Below are 24,853 nucleotides of genomic sequence, written 5' to 3'. Positions count from 1 at the left end.
GGAAACAGTGAAACAGTGTCAGACTTTATTTTTGGGGGCTCCAAAATCACTGCAGATGGTGACTGCAGCCATGAAATTAAAAGACGCTTACTCCCTGGAAGGAAAGTTATGACCAACCTAGATAGCATATTCAAAAGCAGAGACATTACTTTGCCAACAAAGGTCCGTCTAGTCAAGGCTATGGTTTTTCCAGTGGTCATGTATGGATGTGAGAGTTGGACTGTGAAGAAAGCTGAGAACCGAAGAATTGATGCTTTTGAACTGTGGTGTTGGAGAAGATTCTTGAGAGTCCCTTGGACTGCAAGGAGATCCAAGCAGTCCATTCTAAAGGAAATCAGCCCTGGGTGTTCTTTGGAAGGACTGATGCTAAAGCTGAAACTCCAATACTTTGGCCACCTCATGCGAAGTTTGAGTCATTGGAAAAGACTGTGATGCTGGGAGGGATTGGGGGCAAGAGGAGAAGGGGACGACAGAGGATGAGATGGCTGGATGGCATCATCGACTCGATGGACATGAAATTAGGTGAACTCCGGGAGTTGGTGATGGACAGGGAGGCCTGGCGTGCTGCAATTCATGGGGTCGCAAAGAGTCGAACACAACTGAGTGACTGAACTGAACTGAAACTCAACCAAGAGAGGCCACTCTGCCTGTCATGACTTTTCCCCTGGCTGAGGTTTCCTTCTGTCCCCGGACACTAAGTTCGCCAGCTCTGTGAGCATGTGAGGCTTAAAATAAGGAATGTGTTTTATTGTAAATCTCTTCTGTGAACTCTCTCCCAGACTGGATTTTGCATCTTGAGGAAGACTCCATCCTGACGCTTTCACTCTACTGAGACTCTCTATCCTCATAAGACTGCCTGCCCTCTGACTTTGACCTTTGGGGAAAAGCAAACCTCTCTATTTTCTGTCACCAGAACATGTCCCTTCCTCCCTTAGGATGATAATTGCTTGTGCGCCTTGCTCTCTCCCTAAACAATTCATCCCAAGGTCAGGCAGTTACAATCCTGCTCATTCACCATCACAGCTGTGATCTGTTCCTTTCCTCTCGCTGCGTTTCTCATTTATGCACAATATGATTTCATTACAATTTCATTCTTGAAAGTGTTAGTCACTCAGTCATGTCTGACTCTGAGACCCCGTAGACTGTAGCTCAGCAGTCTCCTCTGTCCATGGAGTCCTCCAGGCAAGAATACTGGAGTGGGTTGCCGTTCCCTTCTCCAGGGGACCTTCTCGACTCAGGGATTGAACCTGGGTCTCCTGCATTGCAGGAAGATTCTTTACGGTCTGAGCCACCCTGGAAGCCCTAATTTCAATCTTAACCACAGTTTATTCTTTGTTCTGTCATCCACTCTTCACCTGCCTCTGCACATCTGCACAGCCACACTGCAAGGTAATGCTTTTCCTCACCTTCAACCCCACTGTCCTGTGGCATCTTAAGCAGGCTCCTCACTTGCACCTCACAGCTGCATTTTTCTTAATCAAAAAAAAAAAGTTGTTAAAAGAGTAGCCCTACTAAAGTGAAAAACATCTGTTCCATCCGTTATTCATGTTGAACTCATTTATATTAAAAATACTTTTAAATCTTTGCATTAGAGAAAAGTGAAAGAGAGCCATAAACAGCCAGCTCACATATAACACATGTGAGCTGCCCTCCAATCATCCCTGACAAAAATAACTGCCTGTGTAAATAAGATTTCACCCTGCAAAACAACATTTATTTTAGAGGATAAAAAGGGAATAATGTTGATCTCATACAATAACCATAAGAAAGTCTAATCATAGAAAAACAGCAAAGTCATTTGTTTCAGCTCTTTAAAAATAGTTTAATCATGCAAAATCAACATAATGTACTCTAACATAAGGCCAAAATGTTAACCAAGATGAAGTGGCTTTTAGTCATTTTACAGGACATATATTTGGCACTAGTTATTAAAAATAATTGAAGGGACTCTAAACATATAGTTTCAGAAACGATCTTTTTAAACACAGCAGTAAACAAGAGAAACTATTGCTCTTTATACATTTTTGGCATAACACTGCCATACAGTTACAGGATTATAAAATAAGTGTTTCATAGTACCAGACATATCCAGAAACTGGTTACAGCTCCTACCACATACACATGGTATTGGTGCGCACAGACACGCGCAGCATTCTGTAATTCATCCTGCAGACGATGGCGCATGGCGGAAGGCCCGCCGCTGCGGAAGAGACAGCGCTCACACCGGAAGGAAAGCACCCATCTTTCTGAGAATCATACCCATCCTCCTGAATACTCAAAATACCAAGGGCACTGAAGTTTCCCAATTGAAATGGTGACTGAACCCCGTTGGCCATCTGTCTTATCAGTTTGCACAAAGGAAGAGTGGACAGCTCACTGAGGAGACAAGCAAACCAACTTTGTACGAAGAGGAAAACAAAAGGCTTGTAAAAGGACCTAACGCTTGGTCCAGTTTGTTGCTCTTCGTTGTGATGGTTCGGGAGACACGGTTACTTTGCCATATGCAACCTATCACTGCCTCTCCTCCTTGGGTCTACAGCCAGCCCCTCCACTTAACCCAGTTAAAAGCACCGGCAGAGGAATTAGACCTGGTTCCGGATCACGTGATTATTTCTCTCCGTCGTGCAAGGTCTCAGTCTACCGTGGAGTAAGCGGAATTCAGGCTTCAAAGGAGAGCAGGAATGGGACTGTTTCCAAATAGGTACTGATTCCCTGGGCACGTGTAACTCAGGGCACGTCCCCGCTGGAAAGCTCTGCAGAGCCTGCCTCATCTCGTCCTCACTGCAGCCACTCTGGCACTGCACAGACCTACAATCGGTTACATCTTCGTTTCAGCAGGGAGTCTCTGTCTTCTAATTTTGTGTTTCAATCGTGTTTTCCTCTCCTCCACATGACACTGAACCCAGCAGAACTGACAAAAGTGTTCATCTGAGCAGTGAGTGCAGAACTTGGATGTTTCTTAGGACCAGAGCTTATTACACAACTAATCTCTCTAGTTAATGTTAACTGTTCCACAAACTCCATTATAATTTAAAAATGAAAATAGGATAAACTTTATAACTTCCATATATTTTACATATTAAAATATATAAGGTTTCTGATTTTTTTTATATATACATAAAGGTCTTTCAGCATAACAAGACAGCACTGGTGCCTTTTCCCTTTCATTTCATCTTTACATTGAACCATTTTATGAAGACTTTTATACAGAGGCCTGTGAAAGAACAACCCAAGCAATATTTGATTGGAGATCAGAAGTTTTGAACTGGTGGGGGAAGGGGCAGGCAGAACTGGTATTTCAATGTTTCCTGAGATACATTTAGCAGTAATCTACACAGCAGATGTCAAATTGCTCACAATTTTCTAAGCAACTACAAAATGGTGGCAAATGAACTACACCAGGTATTTTTATGAAAACTGACACCCACTGAAACAGTGTATGGAGTTATGGAGTCCCAGGTGGCCCTCACGCCTCAGAAATCAGTAATTGCAGAGCGAGACCCTGGTCACTCAGAGGAGGTTCTGGGGACCCTTCCTCCACTGGAGGGCCTGCACCCAGGGTCAGCTTCCCTTCACCCAGATGGTTCTCAGCCAACTCCCCTTCTCTGAACTCAACCTCCAGGCAGAGTTTGGACCATAAAACAAAGCAGTTAACTGTATCCTCCACACAGACATGTTAATTCAAGGAAACAAAAATATTAAGAAGCCATTTCCCACAAATAACTAAAACAGTAAACTTCTCAACAAAAGAAGAAAAAAAGCAGATGACAAAAAAATATTTTCTCCAACCTAAGGTAAAAAGCAAGAACAGTACTGTTTAAATGTTTCTAATAAAACTACAGCATAAAAGTCCAAATTAATTTCAGATTCCCCCAAACATCTATTGGAATTAAAGTTCTAAATCATTTCTCTAATTCCATTTTCTACATCCATCTGCATCTAAAAACAAAAGACAGATAAATATTACTTGTAGAAACTGAGACATGTTTACAGTGAAAATTACAGCATGTAGCAAAATTAAGGAGAAGCATAAATAATGTAACCATGTAGCTAATCTTTCTTACTGTAAAGGCCTTTTGTCAAATATAACACGTTTGAACACGGTGGCTAAGTATACTCACTTTTGAACTGATGTTACTGATACAAATGGAAATGTCCCCAAAATGCAAAAGCACCAACCAAAGTAAATTTCACTAAAATAACTGATCTTCGTGGTTTGGAATGTTTCTTATGGCAAGATTTTATAATGGAGTAAAAATTTAAACTTCTGAAAGAAAGCCTGATCACATTAGTTAAGGCACATCTGGACACCCCCAGGCATTCATTTATTTATAACTATATTATTATCAACTTCAGTAATTAGGAATTTCTAAACTACAGTCTGTCCCCCAGCACACTCTGCTGGGTGGGCTGGAACACAGGAGGAGGCAGGGCGTACTCACTGTTACCCTAGAGATACCCACACAGATCTGCTCGTGGAACAAACAGAATTCAGAGGTGAAAGACATCAATACATGTGCACCCCTAACTTTCTATATTCTACTAACCCATGCCATCTTTCTCTACAACTACACCTACATTTGAAATGATTTCCAGTGTGTCTAACTCCAGCTTACCTTACATTTAACAGAAATACCCCAGGAGAAAACAGAATGGATATTTTTAAAGTGGGAAACAAAATAGAAATCTTCAAAATTATTCCTATAACAAAGAATCCCCGCTCACCCCAAATAAACTTGAGAGCCCACAGATGCAATCAGAACCAAACAAGATCAAGACTGTCCTTTCCTCAGGTTAGAAAATAAAGCTTTTATAAGAGTCTCAATTATAGAAAGACAAAATAAAAGGGTTGATTTAGTTGCTCAGTAGATTAAAAATCAACCATAACTATACTATAAACTAGGGAAATTTAACTTTAAACAATTAACCAAATAGTCTGTCTCCATAGGGTCAATCAATTTTTGACCACTTTGATACGGATGTTTACTTACTAAAATGATTTTTTAAAGAGTGACTCAGATGTAACACTGTATTGTTTTCCTTTTTCACCAGATCATTCCTTCTGTCAGATTAAAGTATAAAAACTAGAAACAAAGTAGATAATTATATAAACATAACATTTATGTTTTTAAGACTTGGCAAAAAAAAAAAAATCTTGGAACTTCTCTGCTAACTCCTGAGTTATAAGTTCTGTTTTCTCCTTGAAGCTGAAAAAAGCTTTTTATCACAATTAAAATTCAAAATAAAGCTGTATCATATAATTTTGAACTGAGAACTGGACCTGACTCAGAGAAAGCAGACATATTTTCAGTTATCATTATTCTTTTCCATTTCTTGTAAGATTGAGCATGAGAATGTATAATGGTATAATATTCTTAATGTTATAAACTTTTTCTCTACTTACAGAAATATATCTTATCATTATATATCACTTTATAGTATTTCAAAATATTTTCACGTATATGATCTCCTTTGGGATATGAATGCACAAAATATTAGAAATAGACTAGACTAACCAAGCAGTATAACATCTATTTGCCATGAAACGCAAATTAGTATTTTATCAATAGCCAATACTGAGTATCCTCACAGTCCATGGTACAATGATAAAGTCTATAGAATTGCAAAAATTCGATAGTTTCTAGCTATTTGGCCATGCTCCACCACATTTTTATAATAGCTTCTCAGTAAGTTTCTGCAAGCACATAGTAGGTTTTTAAAATACAACACATTAGAGTCAAACCCAGAGGGCTGTTTCATGTCTAGCACACACATAAAGACACACCTATAGATCTTATTTTAAAACTACTGAATGTACAAAATATTCTTAATAGAAAAAAAATTTAGGTGTTTGTAATTTTTATCTGCAAAATGAATGGCACTCTCTTCTTTCCACTGAACAATTCTCTCATAAGTTATTTATAGATTAAATGTAGAACTGATACTGTTACATGTGAATATACCTTTCAAAACCAGCATGATAGAAAAAGGCCCCTATTTTAAATGAAAGCCAGGCAGTTTTTCCCTTGAGACTAAATATTCTCAAATTAAATGGTACAATCTAATCAAATCCCTAATTAGGAATATTCTAAAAGTTAAATTATTGAATGAAACATTTTTACTTTTAAGGGCTCTGATATACTACTAGCTTCTAAGTAATTCAGATTATACCCATTTTAGTATCAGTCTGCTGCTTATTAATATTTTAATATCTGGTCACAAAATTTTAACATTATGTACTTAGAAAGTGGTGTGAACACTTTATCATGTATGCAAAATTGGTAAGATATTTCCAATGTATTATATTTCTACAATTCAGCCCAATGTGACAACCTACTCTCATGCCCTAACCCTGCAAAATTGCTTATTGAGTTTGATGAGGCCATTAAAGAAAGAATGGGGCCATGAAAGAAATCTTTTTTTACATTAAAGTAAAAAAAGAAACTGAAATCCAAAAGCAGAATTGTTTCCCAAATCCTAATGCTCACTTCAAAAAAACAGAAGAAACATAAAACTGCTGTATTATGAGAAATTATAATGAGAAAATATTCTATATTTATTGGAATACATATATAACACACGTTATTAACATTCTGACTAAATAAGTCAGATTTGAGAAACAGTGATGTTTTATGTAAATTTCAAGGCAATAAAATCCTTCTAAAAGCATACTGTTGGTGTGTTTAGTTTCTAGAAATCCTTTGCTAAAAATCCTCAGATCAATAAAAGTAACAGAAGATGATATGATGTGATTAAAAAACAGGACATAGTAAAAACAGTAAAAATTCTTTGGGGGTTAAAGTGAGTAGATCTTCCCTTAAAAGCCTAAGAAACACACAAAGGCAATTTCTTTCTAAATGAAATTAAGTTTTTAAAAAAGGTCTATTAATTACTTTCATTATATTTGTAGGTATGCTGAAGTTCTCACCACAGTGTTTAATTGTTTTCTAATGTGTAATAATAATCAGTAACAATATTATAGGAAATAAAGCTATTTGCTCTTACCCAATTTTGACACATTCTGTGCTTACTAAAACTGAATACATGGGATATCAAATCTACTCTCAATTTCAAGGTCTGACAACTGAGATGAAGCAAATTGTATTTTTTTAAAGATACCCTGTGGGCTAAGCAGTATGAACTTCATAGTCCACGTAACACTGAGATATTCATGGTTTCAGGGACTACTGCCTTGTTGCCAGTACAAAATGCATGCATTTTAAAAATGAATAATTTCTCCTCTTATTTTTTAATTCTTTAGTCATTTGCATTCAGACACAAGCACCGAATTTATACAGAACAGCCATAAAAGGCAAGATTTTTTTCTTGTACTTTTGCATCAAAATTTGTTTTTAAGCACGTTAATACAGAAAAACATGTTTATTGTTTTAAACAAAGCAAATTCTTGAAATCGTACAGTTGACATTCTCTTCCGTCCCGTGCAAATGTCACTGTAGGAGACCATCTGAATGTCTAGATGACAACACTAGAAACGCAGGTACCGGCCGACACAGGTGGCTGATGAGAATGAGGCCAAGGGTGGAGAGAGAGGACCGGGAAAGAGACTGACAAGCAGGGGAGGGTGATTCCAAGTCCCCAAGAACGTCCATCCTCCTTACCAGAACCTGTAAGTAAACACGCTGAGGTGCTGTTAAAAAAAAAAAAGAATCCAAATTCCTTTCTGAATACCTCAAAGAAGACCACATTTTTTTCTTGCACCTTAAACATAGGAACCTTTAAATCTGGCAAAGGTGTGGCCACATAATGAAATTATCCTCTCAATTTCCTCCAGGTATAGTACAGTCCACTCCAAGAACTGATTCCTATCTCAGCTATATCAAACACTCCATGATTACTTCCAGATACACTGAAAATAATTTAAAAGGAATTGTGTACAGGATGCAAAAATTCACATCCCCAGAGTGTTACAGGATACACTTACTCACTGGGTCTCGTCTTCAGACTTCTTTTTAAATATTAAATTCACAGCCACACAGACTAAAAACCAGGTGACAACTAAATGCTGACCACAGAAAAATCACCAACCGCCGGCTGCGCTGAGAAACGCGGCCTCTACTGCTCAGGACACGTCACAGCCTCCCCTCCCGGGGATACACAGGCGTGGGGGCCTTCTGATAATTCACGGCAACGCGGCGTCATCATGGGAACCCGCATCGCCTGGACTTCCACCGTCTTGGTTCCGGGTGTCACTCGCCTCGTCCTTCTCCGAGGGAGATGCACTCTCCTTTTGCTCCTCGGGGTGAGTAACTGTCTTTTCTGCCCGAGGACTGGAATTGTTTGCAACCTCATCCTGCCCTGGGTCTCCGGGCTGGGCGGCCTCGCTGCCTGGCTCCTCACTGGGCTTGTCCGTCTCTTCTGACTCCTTAGAGGCCACTTTTTTGTCTTCAGCTGCTTTACTGATCCCATGCGCGGCTGAAGAGGCGTTTTTGGAGTCTTTGGGTTTTTTGTGCATAGACATCGGGCCGTGCTGCCCCGCGGTGGGCGGCCCGGGGGGCTTCTGGGCTTTGCTGCCCTCGGGCTGTGCCTTCCTCGGGGGTCCCCAGATAAAATTCTCTGAGGGCGTGTAATGTTTCTGGGCAAACCGTAGGAGCTTTCTCCTCTCCCTTCTGTCTCTGATTGTGTACACGAAATACTCCAGCGCGCTCTGTTTAATATTGGGAATAGTATTTTCCACCAGAGCCTCATGAAGGATAAATTTTACAAGAGGAGATTTAAAACTTTCATATCCAAGCTCGCCGAGGCTTTTCAGAATACGAGTGATCCTCAAATAGTTGTGCTGAGACCTGGAAGCAGGTTGAATAAAATGAAGGAAGAAAATTAGGTGGGGTAAGAAGCCTGGGAATGAAAACTACTGGAAAAGTACTTTTGATGGAAGTGTAAACCATGAAAATATGCCTTGTAATGACTTTGCTAAAAGGAGCATTAGACTCCATGAAGAAGCGTAAAACAGAAGGTATTAAACCTCTGTGCCTCAGTGTAATGCCAATCTACATAAAACTCAAGTATATAAAATAAATTCTCCCTGGCTTGTTAGTTCTTCACATTTGAAGAACATTTAGATTCAATATGTATCCCCACGGATGTTGAATTATTATTTATAAGATACAGTGAGGATGAATATCGACTACACAAAGGTATCATTCCTGTAACAGGTAACCAGTGCTGGGCATTAGCTACCAGCCGAATGTACAATTTCCAGGGTCAGCTGGTCAGCAGAATCCACCATAAGAACCAACTCAGAAGGGAAGCAGAAAAAGCCATTCTACCTGGCTAGAACAATTCTGACAAAGGATGCAAAACTGACTTATTTAGCACAGCAGGGAGCGTGGGCTTTGGAGTCAGAACTGAACTCACATCCTGACTCAGCACCTGCAGCTGCATGAAATGATGGCACCTTGAAGTCTCAGCATCCCAGTCTGCAGATGGGGAAAAGGGCCCACACCTCCCCGAGTTTGTAAGAGTCAAACAAGCTGACCCATAAGCTAAGAATGTGAAACTTAAATATTAGACACTATTTAACCATATAAATGTTGACACTGGTACACTAAGGAGCACCACGCTTGTACCTATCATAACATAATCACCCCAACTCTTTTCCATCTGTGACCTCTCTTGCCTCATCTTTCCCTATCACAGAATTGACAATTTTGCCTTTAATGCCATTGATTCCAAAGATGCTTATTTCCCCAGATTGCACTAGTATCATCTTTGTCTGAAAACTAAGGCCATTATCAGATGAAAGCCTTCCAAACCTATTCTGTCACAATTCATAATCTCACCTCCCTGACCTCACTCAGCCCAAGAGTTGCTTTATTACAAATACCTGGCTGTGTCCAAAAGGAATCATTAATACATGATTAATTTTCATGTATTAATCACATGTGTCATCAATAGCCCAGGTGAGTTATTCACCCAATGCTGCTGCTGCTGCTGCTGCTAAGTCGCTTCAGTCGTGTCTGACTCTGTGCGACCCTATAGATGGCAGCCCACCAGGCTCCCCCGTCCCTGGAATTCTCCAGGCAAGGATACTGGAGTGGGTTGCCATTTCCTTCTCCAATGCATGAAAGTAAAAAGTGAAAGTGAAGTTGCTCAGTCGTGTCCGACTCTTAGCGACCCCATGGACTGCAGCCTACCAGGCTCCTCCGTCCATGGGATTTTCTAGGCAAAAGTACTGGAGTGGGGTGCCATTGCCTTCTCCGATTCACCCAATACTGCCCCACAACCACTACTTATTCCTAACCTCCCTAAACCTCTTTACACCTCAGGCATTGAACTTTCTACAACCGTCACATATACTTGCCTTGGCGTCCACAAATGCTTGGTATTCACTTAGGAGTAACTAGCAACTTATTTGGGAAAAGTGGAGGATGCTGAATATTTGAGGAGTGGAAGGACCTGGTTCCAGGACCTTATAGTTTGAGACTTAGTTTGGACCAAACTAAATAAACCCTGAATGATTCAGGCTCACCAAACATTGGAAAAGACAAGTACAACAGTTTTCAATGTTTCCATCTTTCTGGGTGTTTACCAAAGTAGTGTTCTCTTAATAGTCAATAGTGTTCTCTTAATAGTCTTTGAAGGCCAAAGGATAAAACATAGCACAGATAATGCTTCAGTTTTATGAATCAAGTACCAGTCTTTTGAGACAATACCAATTCGAGTGAAGTTAAGACAAGGTGCCATTATCAGCAGGACCAACCTAGTAGTTAGGTTAGGGTAGCATCTACATGGTCTGGCATTCCTGGTGGCTCAGACAGTAAAGAATCTGCCTACAATGAGGGAGATCCAGGTTCGATCCCTGGGTCTGGAAGATCCCCTGTAGAAGGACATGACTGCACATTCCAGTATTCTTGCCTGAAGAATTCCATGGACAGAAGAGCCTGGCAGGCTACAGTCCATGGGGTTGCAAAGAGTCAGACACAACTAAGCGACTAGCAGTTTCACTTTCGCTACATAGTCTAATAACTTGGTAGTGAAATCCCAACGTCTGCTTCCTAAGTCTATGAGAAAGAGAGACATGGTAAAATGGAATAATATTTTCCTTTAAAAAATCAAAGAGGAGTTATATGACACAACAAAAAATTTGCAAGTAGCTCAATTTCACATATCCAATCCAAGATGAATGACCAAGATAAAATTTTCTCTATCAACACATTCTCCAATTTAAAAGTTTACATAAGAGTGGAAAAGAACAAACACTTGGGTTAAAGTGAATAAAGATGAGGACTATGGAACAGAATTACACAAGAAAGAAACTGGGTGTTTCAGTATGATTTGAAACAAATGTCACCAAGAAATACAAAACGCCCCCACTCTCCTAATGTTGTGAGTAGACTCGGGTGGCTTAGCAGATCAAAGACAGAAGCTGGGCTTGCAGACAGAGGTGAGGCCAATGGGAAAGGCTGAGATATGTTCCCTCTTTGAGTCATGGTCCTTGTTCACTATACTTTATTTCACTTCACTTTCTTTTAATATTTTTCTCTGCTGGACTATTATGCTGCTGCTGCTGCTGCTAAGTCACTTCAGTCATGTCCGATTCTGTGTGACCCCATAGATGGCAGCCCACCAGGCTCCCCCGTCCCTGGGATTCTCCAGGCAAGAACACTGGAGTGGGCCGCCATTTCCTTCTCCAATGCATGAAAGTGAAGTGAAAAGTGAAAGTGAAGTCGCTTAGTCGTGTCCGACCCTCAGCGACCCCATGGACTGCAGCCTACCAGGCTCCTCTGTCCATGGGATTTTCCAGACAAGAGTACTGGACTACTATAAACACACTGAATTCCCTGCTTACTCTAAAAGACTCAAGATACTATGCAGATTAAAACACACAAAAAAGCTGTACCCATGGAAAGGAAAACTGGTGGTGGAAGGAAGGAAAGATGACAGGGCGGGAAGGGTCAGGTAACAGTCAGGCTCCCCTCCGAGTCCCAAGCCAGAAAGTCATTTAACGAAAGCCTTCTGCTTCCAACCACCAATTAAGAGTGGTGGAGACGATTAAACCCCAAGGAGGATTTAGGCAGACAAACCTGGTTTGTTCACCACTTATTCATTCAACAAATATTTACTAAACAAGAGTGCTATTCCAACCAAGAAAAACAAAAAAAACAAGTTGGAAATGGAAGTTCTCTCAAATGACATTCGTGAGCACACAGAAGATAAGACATCATCAGATCCTCTTCTGAGGTTGACTCTTGGCATCCTTCATGTCAACAGACTACCTGCACACAGCTGTCTTTGAGGGTAATCCACAGTGCTTAGAAACTGTGCACAGAGAGCTCGGGGAGAGCTCTCTGCATCGCTTCAGTATAAGTGCTCTGTCGTCACTTAGTCGCTAAATCGTGCCAGACTCTTTGCGACTCCATGGACTGTAGCCCACCAGGCTCCTGCATCCATGGAATTCTCCAGGCAAGAATACTGGAGTGGGTTGCCATGTCCTTCTCCAAAGTGCTTTCTATAAATCAAATTTAACTTGAGTTATGAGTTAACAGGTCTTCTAGTCAAGATCATAAAGTTTTATGCCCACATCTTGAGTGTTTTACTACAAGTCACCATTTTAATAATGTTGATTATAAATAATAAATAGAAGGCTCAAACAGTAATGCTTCTACTCACTTTACCAAAGCAAGATCAAAGTTATAGAAAAATACACACAAAAAATTAGTTTATCAATGTACAAAAATGCTGTTGGTGCAAAGACATATTTCTTAGGTTAGTTTTAATTTTTTTTCTCTTGGTATTTGCCCCATTCAGCTAATTATAATGTGCTAAAAATGTTTTAAAGTTGTTGGTTTTATAGTCCAGTGCTCATAAGTCACCCTATAATTAAGAAGAAAAAAGAAAAGGCCAGTTTGCATGCAAAGAAAATATTTTTTTAAATTGGGATATAAGTATTAATGAAAGTTATAAATATCTAAGCAAAAGAACACAGAAAATCAGTTCCAGATAAACTGCTAAAATTTTCTTCACAGGTGTTTCGATTTACTAACAAAAACTGGGCTTCTGATTTTGACCTATAAGGTGATTGTTCTAATTTTCTCTCTTTCTAAAACATATGAGTACCTCTCAGTCTTATAAAGTGGTTTTTACAGTAAGTCCCCTACATACAAATGAGTTCGCTCCAACAGCATGTTCTAGGTCCATTTTGCTCAGAAGTCCAACAAAGTTAGCCTAGATATCCAACTAACTTAATTGGAAATTTAGTACTGAACTGTAATAGGTTTATAATACTTTTCACACAAGTAATACATAAAAATACACAAAAAAATAAAGAAAACATTTTTAATTACAGTACAGTACCTTGAAAAATACCACCTACACCACTGTCGCTTTTATGCTTGCTTCCAGATACCCTGGGCTGGAAATAAAGATACTGCCCTGCTGTACTCTACACAGTACTGTTCAGTAAAGTACACAAAAGCACCGCCAATCGTAGAGAACACACACAGGTGACAACGCACACCAGACCCGTGAGCTAACTTACAACATGGGACACGTGAACGCACGTTTGCACCTTTGAAAGTTCACAGCTTGAAGGTTCATAAGTAGGGGACTTACAGTATATGTCATAGGCTTAATTATGGATTTGATCTAAGAAGGCACAGTGCCTGAGGAGCAGCCCAAGCTACCAGAAGCATACAACCCAGGAGAGGGGTCTAGAAAAGCCTATACAAACAACCACCACAAATGCTGAGAAACACGGTATAAACAGGGAGTGAGGCTACACTTGACTCTGGGCAGTAGAGTGGCTGCACGAATAAACAGTTCCGAAACCAACATGAACGTGAAGTCGCTCAGTCGTGTCCAACTCTTTGCGACCCCATGGACTGTAGCCTACCAGGCTCCTCTGTCCATGGGATTTTCCAGGCAATAGTACTGGAGTGGATTGCCATTTCCTTCTCCAAGGGATCTTCCCAACCCAGGGATCAAACTCCGGTCTCCCACATTGTAGACAGACGCTTTACCATCGAGCCACTAGGGATGTCAAGCAGCCATATTTCTACCTGGAATATCATTCCTTTTTTTTTTTGCTGTTGTTATTGTTATTTAGTTTTGCTTTAGAATATAGAATGGGGAATAAAGTGCATTTCAGATGAGCTTTTGAATTCAAATCCATGGATCCACCTGCTTGTGGCTCTATGTGCCATAGAGAATTCCAACCCAGAGAAAATCCCGTGCCTTGGGGACTCACTGCAGGGGCTCTACTTACTCATTCAGATGCTGAAACCTTTCCTGCCAGTTAACAGCCCGGGCAACGTTTCCAGTTTTATCTATCAGCTTTATTCCAAAAAACTCTAACATCATTTTATAAGCCAGGAGGAATCTTCTTATTGCTTCCTTTGTTTTCTTGAATTCCTAATAAAAAAAAGAAAAATTCAGCGGAATGACTCAGAGTTACCAGGGCCATCAAACGGCAACATTAATTTGGCTAACTCGCATGAAATGAAATCAGCTTGCCTCACCTCAATTTCATAGGTAGTTAGTTCTTTAGCATAGAAGTTCAAGCCTTGTTCTCTCAGAGGGAAAAGCCTATGTTTTAGAGAAATAACATTTGTATATTAGTGATCTCTGGGAAGCACACGTGATTAAACAGGTCACGGTTCGAGAGAGAGCAGGCGACTGACCATTGGATGTAGGTGTGATTGTGTTCCAGCTTCTCGTAGTCCCCTTTCCACTTATTGAGAACTTCTTCAATGTAAACACCTGAAGAGGAAAGATTCAGAACATGAACCAGGTGTTAGAACATTGTTGAAGGCATTTTGAGACTGAATCACTTAAGCTTTGTGTTAAAACTTTTTAAAACGTAATAACAGCACACAAGAGCAATGCAATGCCTTTATAAGATGAAAACCCTATGCCACAGACTCAGTGGTGAAATAAGCCTAATTGAAAAGAAAAATCATGGCACCTCAAATCGCAGAAAACTCTATTGGACAGTTACTCCAAAGTAGAAGCTGGCAAACTGTGGCCTGCCATCTGTTTTATAAACAAAGCTTTTTTGGAACACAGCCATGCATATCCATTCATGTATTATGTATTTAAACCGTGGAGCTGAGTAGTTGCAACAGATATGGTATGGCCCACAGAGCTGAGGATATTTACTCAATGGCCCTGTACCAAGAAAGTTGGCCAGCCCCTGAGTTCTTGAAAGCCACTGAGTTCTTTAAATACTAGAGCAAATAAAAATGAAATGTATCCCAGGCAAAAAGGAAGGAAGGGGACAAAGGTGGGAGGGAGAGAAGGCAGAGAGAAGTCGGAAAAGGGGAAGGAAAGGGAGGAAAGGAAAAGTAAAGGCAAAGGTGTTGAGTGCTTCCTAGCGGCAGGACCAGCCTGCAGTGCAGCCGCCCGCTGAATCTGCCCAGCACCGTCTCAACCCAGCATTTCTGGAGCACTGCTCCTCCTGCTTGACTACTGAGAAAACAGTGAGATCTGCTCAGTCGCACACCAGCAAAACCAGGAGCGGAACACAGGTCTTTATGGTCCTGAAACGTAAACCCTCTTCTTCACCATGTCCTGTCCTTCTCCTAGAAGAACTTATTCGGGCAAAATTCTGCTTCCCAAATCTGTCTAGGTCCTCACAATTAACTGTAGCCACTTAGTCAATTTTACAGACCAAGACACGACAACATAATACCATTCTAAACATAGCTCATCTCACTACTGTATCCTCCAGAGGTCACCGGTTTGTATCAGAGAATCTCACGCTCAAGGTTTTCGGTAAAACGTTGCTATTTAATCCTCAGCCTATTGAAAACATTTACCCCTATAATTTCCTATTTGTTTCCCCTTCCATCTACCCTTCCTCCTACTTAATAAGTAAAATATTGGGCTGGCCAAAAAGTTTGGTCAGTTAGTGAATACGGTTTTCAATAAAGTTCTTCATGAAAATTAAAAATAGTCCTTTTATTTGTACTTAAAACCTAACAAACTTTTAGTCAACCCAATACACGTCATTGAAGTGTGGTGTGTGTGTGTGTTCACACATACTGGGGAGGAAAGTGTGAACTGATGTAATTTATATAATAAACTAGAATAATATTTTATGTGATCATACCTAAAACGTCTGACCCCCACTAGTCTTATAAGATTTTCAAATAAATATTTGTGGTAAAGATTACCCAAAAAAATTAATTGCTTTAAGTTATTTCTCTAAATTACTACCTCAAAAATAAATTCACTGTTAGAAATACAAAAAAAAAAAATTAAGTTAAACATTGTCATTGTCTCTAATCCTCAATGTGTTCAGTATTTGAAGGCATTCCTTTGGGTAAATTTTATCAAAGTCACATCAGAGTCAAATTAACAATCTACCACTGCATTTCTTCAAAAGTTTTTCTTACCCCAGGTCCTAAAAAACCAATTAATTAATCTTATTTCAATTAGTATATAAAGCAGTTTCCACCATTAGTAAATAAAACAGAGCATTTTCACCTAGAGGGTTCCTTCCAAATCAGAGCAGACTTCTGGAACACCAGAAAATAACTAAAGTCAAGTGGATGGGGCCATGTCAGCAATACACCCTCCTTCCCAACTGGTTTGTCTGCCAGTGCACAATGTAGGGAAGTCCTTAGGCATTTCTTCGGGCAGTTAGTTCATCAAGAACTAACTTGGTTCTGCTTTGCAACCCATGACCCTCATTCCCTGATTCACCCTGCTGTGAATTTGGCTCAGTTTTCACTGAGAGCAAAGAGCCACAGCCAGGGCCATCTGGTCACCTCACAGAGACAAGGGCTCTATGGAGAGCAGCCATTTTTCCGGCTTGACCTGGATAAAGTGAGACTGCCCACCACGAAGCACAGTCTGGTGCTGGGGGCAGTCAAGCATAGGTACCATGGGGACTGCACCCTCTCACTGTAGGTTTAGAAAAGACCCTGGGAAGGCACCTGCAGAGCTGTGGAGGGCAGGCTTATCTAACAGAGCTGTGTGGAGACCTGCAGTGTGCGTAGCTCCCTCTCTAGGATACTGAGACGCTGAAGTGAGGCTCCTCTAGCTTCCTGACCTTGAATCTGAAAACCAACAGGAAAGATGATCCCAACAGAAACATCACGTTCAATCATGCTCTACAGACTTTTGGGTTATGGCACAGTGAAAGGAACACTAAATTCTGGAACTGAGACCCAAGTCTATGATGGAGTGAACCAACCAACCAGTCATTCCAGCCTCAAGATCCAGTGACTTCATCTTTAAATTGAGGAAACTGAATTTGTCCTCTGCTAATGTTTCTTAATAATCTGATACCCTAGCGTTCTAGAAATCTCCTTTTTTCCACTCACAAAAATGGCCCCCACTACCTTCCAGACAGGAGTCCTCACTGTAAAGAGGTGGTGGGAAGGAATTGATAATCCTCAGGTTACTCCTCCAGAATCTGCCGAGTGGATGCTCACAGCTCAAGGGTCTAGACTCTGGGGACACAACAGACTGCAGGGCAGAGCCAAGCCAGACAACGAAACAACACGCTGAGAATGGACCGAGCTGGGAATAAACAAAGAACAGCTACTGCTACTACTACTATTTAAAGTTTGCTTTTTACCAAAGTAGCGGATTACTCACCATCAGGCTTAAATGGAATTTTATTCTTATAAAAACGAAGATTGCTCAAGTCATTTTGATATCGGATATCTTTGAAGTTCTGCTAAAGGAAAAAATAAATCAATCTCCAGCACATGGACATATAAGGAAGGCACAAGGACCTTCCTTGTACATTTGCTCATTGGCACCATAAAATAACAGAAACAGAAGGGAAATATTTTACAGTTTAGAAAAAAATCATTCTATAGTCTTACTGGGTACTGGTGTCGGTATTTGTACAAATCCCTCGCAGCATAAAAACTTCTCTTTGGCTTGGCAGGTGCTTCAGTGGAATCAGTCCCCTAAAATAAACGGGGAAATTCCATTTACATTTTGAAGCAAGACATTTTCGCCGAGGAATTTTCAGAACAAACTTGAAATAACAAGCACACATAAAGAAAGGCTGAACAGTGTCCAGCTATCCATTGAGTGAAGATATTTTAAATGTCCTTTTAATAATGCTTACTAGCAACATTTGTTGGCTCTCTCATTTGCTGACTTGAAGCCAGTAACATTTGTTCTCAGGTGTTTTACTAAATAAAAAACTTTATTATTTACCAAAAGCCTATAGAGGCCAAATATTATGGATCAGTATCTATTAGAAACAGAACTTACAATGAATTAAAGACCAGAGGTTAGACAAGTGATTTTACGACAAAACTTATTTTTAAATATTTTACATAACATGAAAAGTGTTAAGATAATAAGTCAATCCTACAAAGAAGATTGTCATCAATCTTGCAATGTTTAGCTGTACTTGGAAGTCAAGTAATATTTGTGAAGGGAAAGGGGGCTTTTAAAACAAACTAAATAGCTTTCTAAACTCCATCCTTTACAGTATACAACAGGCACACAAAGGCATGAATAACCTTTGTGTTAATTCAGTGATAATACAACGTGATATAAGGTGTGTGTGTGTGTGTGTGTTAGTCACTCAGTCGTGTCCGACTCTTTGCTATCCCTCAGACTGTAGCCTGTTTGACTCCTCTGTCCATGGAATTTTCCAGGCAAGAATACTGGGGTGGGTAGCCATTCTCTTTTCGAAGGTAGCAGATTTCAAACATATACACACAAAGTAGTGTAACTCTCAGTTGGAATGAACTTCACATTGTAGTAACCTGTACGTGGTAGTTTACTTACACTTTTAAAATTCTAAACAAAATTCCCAACCCCATGGCAATTTTTAAAGGATAAGATAGAAGTCAGTATAATCAGTTCTCATGCTCTTAACTCCACGTGCTATCATAGTGTACAAGAACGTGCTTTGGGTCCAGAGTCACGCAGAAGGGCAAAGAGACTGCTGAGGAAGATGAAACAGATGACAAAGCTGAAGTCTGAATATTCATTAAGAGGTTCACCCACCTTTCCTCATCGGCCCCCGCCCCTGTTGGTGCTGACAGACCAGCATCCACCAGCAGTTTCTGAAGCGGCATGATTCTATTACTACAAGTACAGAGTGACTTACTTTAACTCCAAACTAGCTGATGTTTAACAATAGCTGCTCCTTACATAAGCAAGGAAAAGCTTATATTCTGGTCCTCACCACACATTTCAAAATAGCTCTGCCTAGCAGGTTTCTGGATCTCTTTAGCCTATGCTACAACCCCATGACTCATCATCCCAGAAGCATAAGGAAAGCACTTTTCCACTTACCAGGCACATATATTATTTCATTTGATTCTTATAACCCACCTGGAAGGCCATCAGGAGTGCTTCCATCTTAGAAACAAGGGAACCCAGGCTTGGAATAAAGTTCAATAACTATCGCCCAGAGCCCAGCAATAGGGCCAGACGGAGAACTCCAGGCTGTAGGCTCCAAGTCTGACTAACTGGGTCTGAATCAATTTCTGCTCCACCCAATGCGAAGGACTGTCATAGAAACCATGGTAGAATATCAACAGTTCAAAACTAGGAGTCAGGACACTCGGGCTGAGTCTTTAACTCAGCTGCTGACGTGTGAGGATGTTAACTGCATCTTCATTTGATCATCAGCGAAATGAGAATGACTCACGCCCTACCTATATTTCCCAGGGTTATGCTGAGAACGCCTGCCTCCTCCAGGCTCTAAATGCACCGGCCTGCCAGCATCATCCATGCTCCCTCCCCTTCCTGCTCCTCCAGGCTCTCCTCCCCACTCCCTTTCACCTGCTCAGCCACAGATTTTGTTCCTTAATATTTTATCACTAATTCCCGTGTCCCCAAAATTTCCCTGTTTTCTGGGTCACTGCCTTCAGCAAACATGCTGTAGCATCTCTAATCTTAAACATGTATCAACTAGGACTGACCCAAACTCCCCTCAAGACAGATCCATAGCTTTGCTCTGGTTTATAGCAAAACATCCCCAGAGAGTTGCCCATAGTCCCTGCCTGTCTCCCCTTCTCTCACAACCCTCCCCAATCAGGCTATCATCCTCTGCACGCCATCAAAATGGCTTTTATGAACATCACCGAACACATTCCCATCTCACTGAGCAGCTTTCCCAGTGCTCCACCCAGGTGACTTCCCAGCAGCACTGGGCCAACTGACATCTCTCCTTCTGAAACACTGTCACACGCCACACCTGCCCCGGTTTGCTTCTGCGCCATCTCACTGGTCGCCCCTGGGCAGCCTCATCTTTGACTTCTCTCCCCCACATGGTCTCCATGGAGCAATGCCCAGGGCCCGTTCACATTTCTCATGCTCCTTGATGACCCCAGATCTTCCCATGAATTTAAATACCTCCATTCTTACATGCTGACGATTCCAGTCCTGGACTGAGGCTTCACTCATAATGAACTACTCATCAACTCCCCTTGGATATTTTATAGGATACTTAAACTCAAGGGGATTCTTGATTTAACCTCTGATGCTGCTTGCTACCTTAGACTTCCCCATCTTGGTTAATGGCACCGTCATTTGTCAAATACTCACTTGCACTAGGAATACAGCAACAGAGCTGGTGAAAAGTAGTTTTTCTACTTTTTAGCAGTCTAAAAAGTAGACTGGGTTAGACTTTAAAGGTAGCTCCATTAGTTCTTGCAAATGACCATGGGGAGTAGGGAGCAGGTAAGGTGGACATTCAAAAGCAGCATTAAAGAGTAGACATTACATGGTGATCCAGACAAGAAAAATCAATCATTAAAGGGGAAAAGAAAACATTGAAGCCATCTACCATTTACTGGGGTTGTGATTAACTGATTGAAACATGAATTATAAAACTGTTTCATATAGATGGACCAGGTTAGCTGGACGGAATCTGAGCAGATGTTTTTTTGTTTTGTTTTGTTTTTTTGACATCCCAAACTTCTTCATTGAGATACAGATCAGATCAGATCAGATCAGTCTCTCAGTCGTATCCGACTCTTTTCCACCCCATGAATCACAGCACGCCAGGCCTCCCTGTCCATCACCAACTCCCGGAGTTCACTCAGACTCAGGTCCATTGAGTCAGTGATGCCATCCTGCCATCTCATCCTCTGGCGTCCCCTTCTCCTCCTGCCCCCAATCCCTCCCAGCATCACAGTCTTTTCCAATGAGTCAACTCTTCGCATGAGGTGGCCAAAGTACTGGAGTTTCAGCTTTAGCATCATTCCTTCCAAAGAAATCCCAGGGCTCATCTCCTTCAGAATGGACTGGTTGGATCTCCTTGCAGTCCAAGGGACTCTCAAGAGTCTTCTCCAACACCACACTTCAAAAGCATCAATTCTTCGGCACTCAGCCTTCTTCACAGTCCAACTCTCACATCCATACATGACCACAGGAAAAACCATAGCCTTGACTAGACGGACCTTTGTTGGCTAAGTAATGTCTCTGCTTTTGAATATGCTATCTAGGTTGGTCATAACTTTCCTTCCAAGGAGTAAGCGTCTTTTAATTTCATGGCTGCAGTCACCATCTGCAGTGATTTTGGAGCCCAGAAAAATAAAGTCTGACACTGTTTCCACTGTTTCCCCATCTATTTCCCATGAAGTGATGGGACCGGATGCCATGATCTTCGTTTTCTGAATGTTGAGCTTTAAGCCAACCTTTTCACTCTCCACTTTCACTTTCATCAAGAGGCTTTTCAAGTGGAAGGGAAAAACAATGAATTCACAAGGCAAGACAACCAGCTGCTGCTGCTGCTGCTAAGTCGCTTCAGTCGTGTCCGACTCTGTGCGACCCCATAGATGGAAGCCCACCAGGCTCCTCTGTCCCTGGGATTCTTCAGGCAAGAACACTGGAGTGGGTTGCCATTTCCTTCTCCAATGCGTGAAAGTGAAAAGTGAAAGTGAAGTCGCTCAGTCGTGTCCGACTCTTCGCAACCCCACGGACTGCAGCCTACCAGGCTCCTCCGCCCATGGATTTTCCATGCAAGAGTATTGGAGTGGGTTGCCATTGCCTTCTCCAGACAACCAGCAGCAGGGCCAAATTGACAATCAGGTCTCCGGTTCTGCCGCAGGTGACAGGCAAACTTGGGTCTGCACCTCTCTTTCCCTGGATGATCCTGGGCAAACTTCTCTTTCTAGGCCTCAGTTTTCTCCAAAACGGGAGTTCAAAAGAGCAACTGCCATCACACTCCACTCCAAAAATTGCAGCTGGAAAGAACATGTGTATAGCACAGAGCCTGTACAGTTTGCTGCTGACCCAAACAGATGACTGTCAAGAGGGATGAGGCAGCCTTCCTGTAAAATATACCTGCTGATTCCTCTGCTAGAGCCGAGACACCTTGGTCTCCACTTCCCACCCTCTTCCCCTCAAGGCCGAGGAGGAGGGCCTGACCCAATACCCCGGCCTGTTAGAGCTGAGCCAGGCACCCTTCAGAGGCTTGGCCATGCAAGTCCTCCCTTCTAAAGTTTCCTGATTTCCTGATTTTTCAGTCCATCAGAGGTTAGAAGGGTTACTAACCTCTCCTCCGAACTGAAGGAGGCAGATGACTTCAGCATATCTGGATCAACAAGTCTTCTGGATGAAAAAAAAAAGATGTTTGGAGCATGCCCTGAACTCCTGGGTTAGAAGGCCTGACTTGGAACTCTGGCATTTTCACGTCGGATGGGGACCTTTCAGAGATTCCTAAAGGCTGGAGACCCCGCTGCAGGGAGAGGGTTCGCTGCCCCCACCTCATTCTAGGTGATTTTTTTTTTTTTTTTAAACCAATAACACGCACTAGACAGGTTTTCACCATCCTCTATTCTCAGGCAGGTTACCCCCACCCCGCCTTCCATCACCCGGCTGCGCTGCGGAGGCTGAGAAGACACTCCGCCAAGTTGGGTTCTGCTCGGGGTGGCGGGGGGACCCTCCGGCCAGTGCCCGCGCTCAGGCCCCAGGCCGTCCGCGGGCGGCCCGGGGCGACCCCAGCGCGCAGGGCCTGGGTCCCGGGGCGGCCGCAGGAGGACGAGCCGCCGCGCCCGCGCGCGCCCGGGCCCTGCGCGCTGGGGTCGCCCGCGGCCGCCCCCCGCCCCACCCCGGCCCGAAGCCCCGGCGGCCGCCTACCTGCTCTGCGCCTGCCGCCTCGGGGTCCGGCTCCGGCGCGGGGCCGGCGCGGAGCCGGCCGCCGGCTCGCTCCGGGGGCTCCTCGGGCTCCGCGGGCTCTGGGGGCTGCGCGGGCTCCCGCCCCGGGCCCTCGCCGCCGCCCGGCCCCGGCTCCTCGAGCTCGGGCTCCGAGTCTGTCTGCCAGGTGGAGTCGCAGTCCTCCACGGTGGTGGGCTCGCGCACGCTGACCCCGCCGAGCAGGTTGCCCATCGGAGAGGCGGGCGCGGGGCGCGGCGGGGCTGCGGGGCGCCGGCTCCGGGCTCCGGCTGGCGGCGGCGCTAGGGCCCGGGCAGGGCCGCGGCCGGGGCGCTGGGCGGCACCTCGGCGCCCGGCCCGCTCTGCCTGCGCGCGGCGAGCGGCGGGCGCAGGGCGGGGAGGAGCCCGCGGCCCCGGGGCCGCCGCCCGCGCCCGAGCCCGCCCATCGCTCCCGCCTCCCGGCCCGGCGCGCGCCGCTCCCGCCGCGCTGCCCCTCGGAAAGCCCTCTGCCCTCGGCTTCCGACCCTCCCTGGGCTTGGACCGGGGTCAGAGGAGGTGTCGCCGCCTGCGGGCGATTCCCGTCCGCACTCCGCCTCCTCTCCCGGCCGGTCCTGGGAGAGGACCTCCGAAATCCTCCGAAAGATGGATTGGCCGCGGCAAGAATTCGCAGCTGCTGGGGACCGGGCAGCAAACCCGAGCTACGGGGACTGCGTCTGGGCTGACACTCGCAGCGCCTCGGACACGGAAAGTCAAAGCTGTAGCCACCTCATCCAGGCAGCAAAAACAGCGAGAACCACCAGACGCTCACACGCATCCGTGCATGGTTTCGCTAATACCCACTCTGCATCGGTGCTCGAAATAGAATAAAAACTCAGGAACCTTGACCCCTTGTCTGTTTGAAATGGGAGGGACAGCCAGGGAAAGGGTGTCATAGAAGTAATTAAAGCGGGCTTCCCTGGTGGCTCAGCTGGTAGAGAATCCGCCCGCAATGCGGGAGACCTGGGTTCGATCCCTGGCTTGGGAAGATCCCCTTGGTTCGATCCCTCGGTTGAGAGAAGGGAAAGGCCAGAAATATTCTGGCCTGGAGAATCCCATGAATAGTCCATGGGGTCTCAAAGAGTCGGACACGACTGAGCCGCTTTCACTTTCACTTTCAAAGGTAAAACAGCACAATCTGATAGAACGAGTGGCTCCTGTTAACTTTGTATCATGACCTTCTGACTAGAGGCGACCACGCCTGCACACCCACCCTGTCTGCTGACCGTGGACTGAAAAGAAAAAGTCCAATGTATAAGACTAAATTGCTGTGCTTGAAATAAACAGTTTCTTTCTAAATGTTTCGTGATGTAATAGGAGACTGCATCAAGAATGATGGGCCGCTCCTAGGGCGAGAAGGGGTGACAGGATGCCCATTCAGGATGGCTTCTCTTCAAGCATTGCAACTGCGGCTCCGCCCATAATCAGTTTTTGACCTTGGCCAGGTCACACAGCTACTTTAAAGCTAAATTTCCTCATCTATAAAATAGGACCTGAGTCTCTCTTCCGCATCCCTTGTAGCCCTGACTTACTATGATCCATGAGTGACCTGAAAGTAATAGACACACAAACAGACCGCAGACATAAAGACTTGTTGGTCGTAGGGCTTAGTGAAGGAAAAATGGGCAGCCCTAGGATCTGGGAGTTTGGCGTCGTCTTCCACTGGCAGAGGGCCAGAAGGTGGCGCAGAAGTAAGTGGTGTCCGTCTAGCCATGGGCATCCTAGAAGAGAAAGTGTAGCGCCAGTTGCTGTGCCCGGGTGCTCCGGCAAA

General features: G+C 43.4%; 1 protein-coding gene across 2 annotated transcripts; it reads right to left on the bottom strand.

The window, feature by feature from the left end:
- Positions 1–1,797: 1,797 nt before the first annotated feature.
- Positions 1,798–23,423, bottom strand: OGFRL1 (opioid growth factor receptor like 1). Of its 2 annotated transcripts, none has more exons than XM_061427147.1 (7): positions 23,032–23,423; positions 17,799–17,885; positions 17,566–17,647; positions 14,640–14,718; positions 14,478–14,544; positions 14,225–14,370; positions 1,798–8,804 (listed from the first exon to the last, which is right to left on the bottom strand). In XM_061427147.1, exons 1-7 carry the CDS (start codon positions 23,278–23,280, stop codon positions 8,141–8,143), a joined length of 1,374 nt encoding a protein of 457 aa, XP_061283131.1. In that variant the 5' UTR covers positions 23,281–23,423; the 3' UTR covers positions 1,798–8,140. The 2 variants fall into 2 exon arrangements, with proteins under 2 accessions (XP_061283131.1, XP_061283132.1); XM_061427148.1 differs by having other exon boundaries at positions 17,566–17,644.
- Between the last annotated feature and the right edge of the window lie 1,430 nt (positions 23,424–24,853).

Source organism: Bos javanicus, chromosome 9 (assembly GCF_032452875.1).
Source record: "Bos javanicus breed banteng chromosome 9, ARS-OSU_banteng_1.0, whole genome shotgun sequence".
Classification (NCBI taxonomy): domain Eukaryota; kingdom Metazoa; phylum Chordata; class Mammalia; order Artiodactyla; family Bovidae; genus Bos; species Bos javanicus.
This window is presented reverse-complemented; position numbering and strand designations above follow the sequence as displayed.